The sequence below is a fragment of the Ursus americanus genome, chromosome 33 (genome assembly GCF_024610735.1).
Source record: "Ursus americanus isolate L20-20 chromosome 33, mUrsAme1.1.p, whole genome shotgun sequence".
NCBI lineage: Eukaryota > Metazoa > Chordata > Mammalia > Carnivora > Ursidae > Ursus > Ursus americanus.
In genome coordinates, this window is record NC_142159.1 from 2,135,128 (window position 1) to 2,145,740 (window position 10,613).

The window sequence follows — 10,613 nt, forward strand, 5'->3', positions numbered from 1 at the left end:
GCCGCGCCCCCGGGGCGTGAGTATGTACGCGGACGGTAGGGGGGCCGTGAATGAAGCCCCAGCGGCCAATCAGCACGGCCGGCGCGCGGGACCCCGGGAGCGAGGCCCAATGGCGAGCTCTGGGCGGCCGGGCCGGGCGGCAGGCGGACGCGGGGGGCGGGGGCCGTGGCCGGGGGGCGGGAGGCGGCTCCGCGGGCAGCCAATGGGCGGCAGGTGGGGTGGGGCTCCGGAGCGCCAAGCGGGTCGGGGCTTTAAGCCGGCGGAGCGCGGCGGCGGGGCCCGCAGACGGAGCGGAGCGGCGGCGGCGGCGGCGCGGCGCAGGGCGCGGGGCGGCATGGCCACCACCGCGCAGTACCTGCCGCGGGGCCCCGGCGGCGGAGCCGGGGGCACAGGACCGCTTATGCACCCGGACGCCGCGGCGGCAGCGGCGGCAGCAGCGGCCGCCGAGCGGCTGCACGCGGGGGCCGCGTACCGCGAAGTGCAGAAGCTGATGCACCACGAGTGGCTGGGCGCGGGCGCGGGCCACCCCGTGGGCCTAGCGCACCCCCAGTGGCTACCCACGGGAGGAGGCGGCGGCGGCGACTGGGCCGGGGGCCCGCACCTGGAACACGGCAAGGCGGGCGGCGGCGGTACCGGCCGAGCCGACGACGGCGGCGGCGGAGGAGGAGGTTTCCACGCGCGCCTGGTGCACCAGGGGGCGGCCCACGCGGGCGCTGCATGGGCGCAGGGCGGCACGGCGCACCACTTGGGCCCGGCCATGTCGCCGTCCCCAGGGGCCGGCGGGGGCCACCAGCCCCAGCCGCTCGGGCTGTACGCGCAGGCGGCCTACCCGGGGGGCGGCGGCGGTGGCCTGGCCGGGATGCTGGCGGCGGGCGGCGGCGGTGCGGGGCCCGGCCTGCACCACGCGCTGCACGAGGACGGCCACGAGGCGCAGCTGGAGCCGTCGCCTCCGCCGCACCTGGGCGCCCACGGACACGCACACGGACATGCACACGCGGGCGGCCTGCACGCGGCAGCGGCGCACCTGCACCCCGGCGCGGGCGGCGGTGGCTCGTCGGTGGGCGAGCACTCGGACGAGGACGCGCCCAGCTCGGACGACCTGGAGCAGTTCGCCAAGCAGTTCAAGCAGCGGCGCATCAAGCTGGGCTTCACGCAGGCCGACGTGGGGCTGGCGCTGGGCACGCTGTACGGTAACGTGTTCTCGCAGACCACCATCTGCCGCTTCGAGGCCCTGCAGCTGAGCTTCAAGAACATGTGCAAGCTCAAGCCGCTGCTCAACAAGTGGCTGGAGGAGACCGACTCGTCCAGCGGCAGCCCCACCAACCTGGACAAGATCGCGGCGCAGGGCCGCAAGCGCAAGAAGCGCACGTCCATCGAGGTGGGGGTCAAAGGCGCGCTCGAGAGCCACTTTCTCAAGTGCCCCAAACCCTCGGCGCACGAGATCACGGGCCTGGCCGACAGCCTGCAGCTGGAGAAGGAGGTGGTGCGCGTCTGGTTCTGCAACCGGCGGCAGAAGGAGAAGCGCATGACCCCGGCGGCCGGCGCCGGCCACCCGCCCATGGACGACGTTTACGCACCCGGCGAGCTGGGGCCGGGCGGGGGCGGTGCGTCGCCGCCCTCGGCTCCCCCGCCGCCCCCGCCGGCCGCGCTGCACCACCACCACCACCACACACTGCCCGGCTCGGTGCAGTGACCCCGCGGGCCAGGCTCCCGCCGGAGCGCGGCGAGGCGCCGCGCGGCCTGAACTCTTTTTTGTTCGGTTGCTTTGGATTTTACAAAAAGCCCAGAAACTTTCGAACAAAACCAAACACCGGGACGACCCTCTCTGGCGAGCGGCGAAGACGGCCGATAGGCTGCGTCGCCCGAGCCCCGGGAGAGAGGAGCGAAGATCCGGAACACGCCAACTCACCCCGGGCATCCTGCCCGCCGCCTGCTCCCTGCCCCCATCCCCTCGACGACCCCCGCCCCTGCCCCCCGGGCTGTTCGGGGCCGGATCCCGGCAGCGGCCTCCCCACAGCGACAGGTAACGCGGTAAGGGGTTAGGGATTCCCCGGGAGAGAGGACGAAGAGAGGAGGGTTCCCTATCCCTCTCCCCGGCGCGGACTCCCGAGCCTGCGGGTCGAGGGTGGGGGACTGTCGCTTAATTCGCTCCACGCCTCTTCTCTCCCACAAGGATGCGCCCCATCCCCCTTACCCTTCCTCCGGGCTTGGTTTTTTACGGTTTTTATTTATTCATGGAGCCTCCCGGCTCCTGGGGTCCTTCTAACTCCGCCCGCGCCCTTAATTTAAATCGCTGTATACTGTATTTATCGGGGCCCCGGAGGGGAGGCCGCGAGAGCCGCGTCTGTGTATAAAAGCAGGAAATAGCCAAAGCTTTAATCTAGCCTAATTTATTTTTTCCCTTACCTTCCCCTGCCCTACCCCCCCCAAAAAGCAAAACAAAAACAAACAAAAAAAAACTAACAAAAAAAAATTCGAGTGTTCATTTTTCGTTTCGTTTTATCCGAGCTGCGATTCGGTTCCCGGCCACGCGGGAGGGGTCTGCGCTCCCACACACAGCCCACGGGAAGAGGCTAGTGCCCCGCTGCAGACTGACCGCTGCACAGCAGGGCCCCCGCTCCCCGCGGGGCCCTGCCCTCCTGGCCACCGGCAAACGAAACTTGAAAAAGTTGGAGATATTTTTTAACCAGCTGTAGAAATAAGCTGTTCCCCTGAGAACCTTCTGCCTGAATCCCTGCAGCTTCCGCCTGCTCCCTTTCCAGCCCCACCTGGGATGCGGGATGCTGGGGCGGCCAGGAGAGAAATTCCCCAAGTTTGGGGTGAGGTGGGAACCATGTAAATATGTGAGATATGTACACACATTTTGTGCTTGGTTTTTATTTTTGGTTTTTCCGGGCTGCCCTCCATCCCCATCCGAAAGGATTTTGTACACCGAATAATCCGAAAAAAAAAAATATTTTAATATGATTTCCAGATTTCTGACCCATCTCTATTTATTTTCTGGATGTGTTTGGAGCTTCCCCCTTATCCATTTCTTGTTCTGTTTATTACAGTTTGGATTTAAATTTTGTTATTTTTATTATTTTTCGGAACAATGTTTTGGTGCATTCTTTGTATCTTTATTGCAAAAAAAAATAATGTAGACTGGGAAGTTCCCTTTATATTTATGTTATAGTAAATATTTTATTACTCACATAAACATGTACCCCAGGGCTGTGTCCTGTCCTTTTTACTATCAGGGTTGGGTCGGTGTGCGGGGAAAGTGTTGGGATACCCTGGCTAACCTCCCCTAAAGTTCTGGCCACACTATCTTGGAGGAAGGTGACCACGCAGACCTTCTTTCAGGCCAGTATGAGGACTGTCTGCTACTTGGGCAACAGTTGGGCCCCTGCCTCAGGCAAGTGAGCCTAGGGAGGATGAAGCTGCCTCGGTTCCCCTCCCTGTAGACAGACTATCAGGCCCTCCGACACTGCAGACACCACACTGAATTTGGGACAGCCGTTCCTCAGGCACAACTCCACTGCTTCTTGAAGAAACCTGCCTCACCTGGCCCACCAGCCTGGCATCTCTGTATCCCCCACCCAAGACGCCAAGCCCTGGCTTCGGTTTCACTCTGCACTCCATGTGTGGAGTCCAGGCCAGCTCTACCCTTCCAGGTCATGGGGTGGTTGGAAGCAGGGTCAGGCCACACCAGCCTGCCCTAGCGGGCTTTCCACCCACAAACGAATGGTGCCCAGACCCAGCCTGGATCCACTGGGAGTCCTAACAGCTTCCAGAGTGGTCCTGCAGGAATTAAGTGGGCCCGGGGAGGGAGTCCTGCCTGCCTGCTCAGGCAAAGCCGGTCCCACTCCTCTGCAAACAAGCCACCTGGCCCAACTTCCCTCTCGGAGGAGTGAGGGCACCAACAACTATGCCCCCACAAAGCCCTTCCATCTCTCCAGGGGTGGGTCCCCAAGGAACCCCCCACTCAGGGAGTGATGCGTATGCCTAAAGAAAGACTCGTGACTTGGGGGCGAAGACATAGTCTCAGACATCTCCCCACCCAAGCTTTCAGCAGCAACGCCGCCCCCTCCCCAGAGTCATGATGGTGGGGGCAGATCTGAGTTCCAGGGCCGAAGCCCAAGGTTACCTGTGCCCCGTCAAGATCCTCCTTTTTCTTTAAAGCAACTTTTAAAGATACGAACAAAATAGCTCTTCCTGCTTCCTCCCTAGATGCAGTTCCTTTCCCTTCTCGGGAGAAACCACAGGAGGGTTCTCTCAATCTTCGTGGACACCAAGCCTGAAGCAGCACAACCACTTGGTGGGGGAGAAAGTTGTGTCCCTAGTGAATGTGTGTGTATGTGTGTGTGTATGTGTGCGTGGCCCCCTCCTGCCAGGGAAGCAGCCCAAGCCCAGGGCTGGGAGAGGCCTTGGCTCCAGCCGGCGCATCTTGGGCACCCAGACAGGTGTTCCCAGGCTGCCAAGTTGGTGGTCCCCGGCCAGGCTGAGGCTTTAGGATGATGGTACCGTGCTGAGAGTTTCCCGTGACTTTCTGGGCTCTGACCCTCCGTCTCAGGAGGAATTGTCTCTGCAAGTACAAAGGCCGCCAAGATTTTCCAAGGCTCAGCCTCTCACTCACCGCTGCTTTCTTTTTCCTCCTTCCTTCAGTCCAGCCTAGTGGGCAATGAGCCCTGTGATTGGCATCCCAGCCATTGCCCACCCTGGCGGGCCCGTGAGCCTCCCCAGGCTTAAACACCGGGCCGGGATATCACGGCCAGGTGACAGTGTGGCCTCCATTTCCTGCTGCACTAAGTACAGAACTTCAAATCAGTCCCACACTCCCCCACACTCTCTCCTCATTTCTCCATTCCTGGATTTGTCCCAACCTCAGGGCCCTGAAATGGAAGCAAGCAAAGCTCGGAGCTCCCAGCCGCCTGCACCGCCCTGAGCCTAGGCAGGTTTGGAGGTTGGAAAGGCAACAGGGAAGACGGGGGCCTTTCACTGGCCTCTGCCTGCAGCTGACACCATTTGATTGATTGATTTCCTAATTGTCTGCTTAATCCCGTACAAGAGGCTGGATTTATTATTTAAGCAAGTCAACTCAAAAAACAGCAAAACAATGTGGCCTCCCAAGAACCGGTGGCAGCTGAGGAGTAGAACAAAAAAAATGGGGGAAAAAAAAGTGGAAAGCAGGACGGAAGAAAAGCTTCCACTTTGCGAAGATTTTACTTAATGAGACAGCAGCCTGGGATGGCTACCCAGTGACCAACCTGTTGGTCACAGAAGTCACCAGGGCTCCTTTCCCCAGTCTCCAGCCTGGGGTGACGGTAGGAACCGCAGCACTTTCGACTGTGTAAGGAGAAAACACAGGGAGAGAGGATTTGCCCTGGAGTCTTCCTCCCTGGCCAGAAGAGGGTTTAGGAAAGGTCTCTCCATCCTGCAGGGTTGTGGAGCTGCCGGCTCCCTCCCGAGAGCTTCAGGCTCGCCCTCATTCGAGAGAGGCAGGTGGCCCCGGCATCAACCTGCAAGGAAGCCCAAGCGTTCCCCAGCAGATCGGGCCTCCTCTGGCCCCATCTCTCGCCCCTTCTCACGTGAAGAAAATTCTTGTCTATGATCATGTGGCCACAGATTGTGTTCGTTCAGAGAGCGTCACTCTCCCAATGGGAACCTCTGTGTGTTGGTGTGTGGAGTTGTGCGTGGACCACTGTGTCTGCAAATCCAAAGCCACTCCCAGAGACAGGGAAAGGAAGGCCGCGCTGCACCACGAGCGCCCTGAGCCGGGAGAACGCTGGTAGTGTGGGGGTTGGCTAAAACGGGAAGAAGGAAGGTGGCCGTTGTGGTCACCTGGGCTCGCCAAGGCAAACGCAGAAGGTGCTTGGGCCTAAACCTCCAGGACGGCTGTATTCTCCCCTACCTCCTGCCCCAGGAAGTTGTGCCAGCTCGTGTGTGGCGGGGCTTAGGTCCTGTGCAATCACCCCTTGACCCCGGGACCCGACAGGGTATCCACAGGACTAGCTGACTCCCAACCACAGCTACCCGCACCTAGAGCTGTTGGGAATCGAGTTTCCTCTGGAGAGGCTCTGGGCCTGTGTGTGGGAGGGTCAAGATCCCAATGACGACCCAGGCCCAGGTTTTTCCCAGCATGGCTCGAGCTCCAGAAAGCTCCAGAAAGCTCCAGATACAAAACCTACCTGAGCAGGGGTAGGAATGAGAGGAGGTTGGTTATCTGGCCCAGCTGCTCCCCCTAAGTATAGCGAACAGAAGTCACCTGCGTTGGTGACTGAAGCCAGCGGAGCCGGAGATCTTGTTCCTGCCTGGCATATTCGAAGGCACTGGAGCTAGCGTTTGGCTGGCCCTTCAGGGCTCCATGTGGGAGGACTGCCCTCTATTGGTCCCTGAGCTGGGACATGGCCGCAGTCACCAGGGCCAACCTCACAGCTGAGCATCCCCCCAAAGTTCGGCTTCAAGTTGGCTACTCTATGGGGGTGGGGCGATGCCAGGTAGAGCAGAGGCAACTGTCACCTCCAAGAAAGCAAGCCTGCGTCACACACACACACAGGCTTGCCCACACCCTTCCTTCACCCACCACCCCGCCCATTCCCCCAGCCATTCTCAGGCATTCGCCATCACACTCCCTCCTGTCTCTCTCCCACTCACACCCGACCCCAGCCCTCCTTCCCTCAGCCAACTGAAACCCCGAGCACGCCCTTGCCAGCTTGCCCCCTCACCCACATGCTCACACACTCGTGGTCACACCCATAGCACCGTAATGCTGCCCGGCACCGACCCTGTGGTCTCTGGCACCGAGCTCTCCAGAGCTACCTGGCACTTGTAAACATTCAATTTAACACACACAACCATGCTTTGCAGCATTGGACCAGGGCCCTTTCTCTGAGAATTTGCAAGCACTTACCCCACAAACTGCTTTCCAATCCCTGCCCATCATTGTTCCTGGCTCCTCCCAGATCTCTCCTGCTCCCTTCAGATAATTAAAGTTAGGCTGTGTGTTTGTATGTATGTGTGATCTTATTTTTTAAACACACACCCCCACACGTACATATGCGTGTATATATACAAACACACACAGCAATTAGATCTATCCATTCCTGCCGTCGTCCCTCTTATGCAGTAAAACCTCAGCTACGCACATGTCCCCACATCACCACTCAATGGACCATCACCTAGTCATGGGCTCCTGATGTCACTCACTCACACACACACACACACACGCATGCACACACGCACACACGCATGCACTGGCACTTCACACAGTCACACCCACCCCCAGCTCCCTCGTGTTTCTCCAGGGGCACGACCCACCTCCCACCCACCTCCAGGGCATCTGAATGGGCTCCCTTCAGATGAGCTAAGTACCAGGAGGGCTCTGCTTCCACGCCCCCCACGCACACACCCAGTGGACATGTCTTTAGCTGAGCCTGACCAGGGTGGGTCTGGGTATTATTAGGCTGCAGAGACAGCACGGAGGCATATGGTCTCGTACACAAGAAATAATGTTCATGTTAAATCAGACCTCATGCATAATGCATGGTGCCTGATCTCACATTATTTTGGGTGTTCGTCAAAATCAGTGTTCTTTCTTGTGAGGGCTCCTGAAAAGAAGGGGGAAAGACGTTTGCTAATTGCACCCGCAGCCTGGACCCAGGGAGCCCTGAGTGCCCCGGGAGCACCCCTCTGGCCCCACGTCACCCGCCAGTGGGGTCTCGTCCCTCTGTCCCCTCCGTCTTTCCCCTTGGAAGGAGGGGCTGACTGGGGTTTGTAGCAGGCGTGAGGCCCCGTGTTATTTTTATTTCTTTTCTCTCGGCTCTCTGTCCCCAGAGGGTTCTGGGGAATAGCAGTGGCTCTGTCGTTCTCACACCCGATTCATTTGCCATTTTATGAACTCCCCGTTGATTCATCGCCTCCCTAAGTCAATGATTCACTCCTGATGGCTTTTCAGAAATTCTTCTTCAAAGGCTCCAGATTATTCAGCTCTGAACAGGAGCAGACCTGGACCTTGTGCGGCTACTGTTCTCCTTACTTCGGGTAGGAAACTGGCACCGTCCTTGGCCTTTCTCTGGGGCTGGCTGCCCTGAGAGGAGGGAGTGCTCCCTCCATGCGGAAGCTGCTAGAGTTGACGCCAACAGCTTGTGGGCAGACCTGGCTCTCCAGGAAGGCCCCCCTCCAGCCGCTGTGGGTCACCTGCCTTCTCCCATTGTCATCAAAGTCCCTAGGAAAGCTCTCTGCATCTTACGGGAGGCAGAGAGCAGAATGGTGACGCACACAATCTGTAGGACCAGACATATCTGGGTACAAATCCTGGCTCTCCCTCTTTTCAGCTGTGTGACTTTAGGCCAGCTACTTACCCTTTCTGTGCCTTGGTTTCCTGATACGTTGACAAGGGCAATTTCTACATCATAGAGCTATTTTGAGAATTAAGTGGGATGATGTACATAGAGTGCTTGGCATAGGTAGGTGATGAATGAAAGCTGTTTTATTGTGGGGCCTATGCAGGGCATTATACAGAAACAAGTGAACGGGAAAGAAATCCAAAATGTGATGAACTTTGACCACGGCCCCCACTCTGTCCAAGGCATTCTGCCATAATACTTATCCAGCACTTACTTCGTACTTACTTTCATTATCTCTCATCAATTACTCCTTTTTTGCAAATGAGCAAACTGGTGCCCAGAGAGTTTTAGTGACCTGTCCAAGGCAGCAGCTAGTTAACAATAAAAGCTGGAATAAAACCCATTCCCCTAACACCTGGGTCCATGTTCTACTTATACTCCCTGCTGGGGCAAATACAGCATCCTGTGCTTGGGACAAGTGCCCAAAGCAGAGGAGGTTCCAGAACTCAAGACCGGGCCAGAAAGAGCAGCCTGGGGACAAAGAGTGTGGGAGCTAATTGACTAGGATATGCTCCCCTCTCCACCACCTTGCCATCAGGTAAATCCCATGAGGCTCTGGGAAGTCGGACACCTTGCCTGGGATCACCCAAGAGGTCAGGAAGCCCTCCTGATGGGTCCATTCAGAGAGCTGGATCCTGAGCAACCACATATAGTGGCAAAGAAGGTGGGCCCTGGTATCTGCCCAGGCTTTCATTCTGGCTACGCCACCTGCTGCTGGGACCTCGGGCAAGCTACTTATGCTCTCCGTACCTCGGTTTCCTTATCTATCAAAAGAAAATGATAGTACTTGCCTGGCAGGATTGCTGAGAAATTATGTACATAAGCATTTAAAAGAGTGCCTGGCATGTTGTAAGTACACATTAAATGTCAGCTGTAAAATTAATTTTATATGTACAATATATATGACTATATTATTGCTGGGCTGAATCAGTGTGGAAAAAACCATGGCTAGTGCTTTCCCCCCACCCCAGAATTATTGCTCTTTGTTCTCAAAACCACTCTGGGAAGACAAGTTCAAGCTCTTCAATCCCACTCCACAGATGAGGAAACAGAGAACCAAGGACGTTGAGGGATTTGCCCAAAAGGAACCAGAAAATTAGTAGCAGGTACAGTCTCCCAACTTATCCCCCACTTCTGCCTCTTCATGTCCCCACGAATGTGCACTGAGCCCCTTCTAAGGCTCTGTGTAGGATCTGGGGAGACAGCACCCACATGGTCAGAGAAAACCTCATAGATGGTGGTACCATTAATTAAGCTGGGTCATGAAGAATGAATAGGGGTTTGCCTTGGGGCTCCCTGCTCAGGGCCTGGTCCCAAGGAGGCAAAACCACTCAGCCCCAGTACCCTCAAGACCCCATCCATTGCCCCTTCCTGAACCTTCATGCTTCTTGCTGCCCTGCCCAGACCCTTCCACCAGTGGGCTCCCACCTCCTCCTCTGATCCCCACACAGAAGACTCAACTCAGAATTAAGGCCCCTAGACCCTGTGGAGCCACCTACCATGAGACTAAGTCTGACTATAGATCCCTTCAGACCTCAACTCCTGCTTCTACTGCCACCCTACCCAGAGGTTGACCACCAAACTATGCTACAGGGCATCCTAACATCAAAGGTGGGGTCCAGGTCCCTGAGTTCAGGCCTCACTCCACTGTCCATCTTTGGTATAACCCAAGTTGGGTCATCCCTGAAGTTCAATATATGAAGTGGGCATTCCCTCATTTATCCATCCATCCATCCATTCATCCGTCCATCCTACATCCATCCATTAGCTCATCCATTCATCAATCTACCCACCCATTCATCCATTCACCCATGCAACCCTCAACAACCTCTTCAACTACCCACCCATTCATCTGCCCAACCATCCACCATCCATTCACTCATCCAATCATCCAATTTAACAATCAGGCCCTATGTTGAGCACTGGGAACATGGAGATAAATCAGACCAGTACCCCTGTCCTTAAAACACTCCTGGATTAGTTTCTTCCCCTCCCTACCTCTCAGTCATGTAGGGTAGGCATGTGAGGGCCCAAGTGAGATCATTGTTTGGGAGGAAACAATGAAGTCGATTGTTATATCTATGTATCTTGTGTATCAGAGCACCGAGAACCTCCATGCCCCATTCATTTCTTCAGGGCCCCACAGAACACGCAGTCAGTATAGCTTCTGCATGGCCCTAGGAGGCCCTTAGCTCTGAATTCTACTCCAGGGATACCAAATGCTGA

General features: G+C 57.1%; 1 protein-coding gene across 1 annotated transcript; it reads left to right on the forward strand.

The window, feature by feature from the left end:
* The first annotated feature begins 301 nt into the window (after positions 1-301).
* POU3F1 (POU class 3 homeobox 1) lies at positions 302-3,211 on the forward strand. Its single transcript, XM_045782398.2, has one exon. It carries the CDS (start codon positions 335-337, stop codon positions 1,691-1,693), a length of 1,359 nt encoding a protein of 452 aa, XP_045638354.1. The 5' UTR covers positions 302-334; the 3' UTR covers positions 1,694-3,211.
* The last annotated feature ends 7,402 nt before the right edge of the window (positions 3,212-10,613 follow it).

Coding starts and splice junctions, on each gene's coding strand:
- POU3F1 (XM_045782398.2), top strand. CDS start 335: ATGGCCACCACCGCGCAGTACCTGCCGCGGGGCCCCGGCGGCGGAGCC.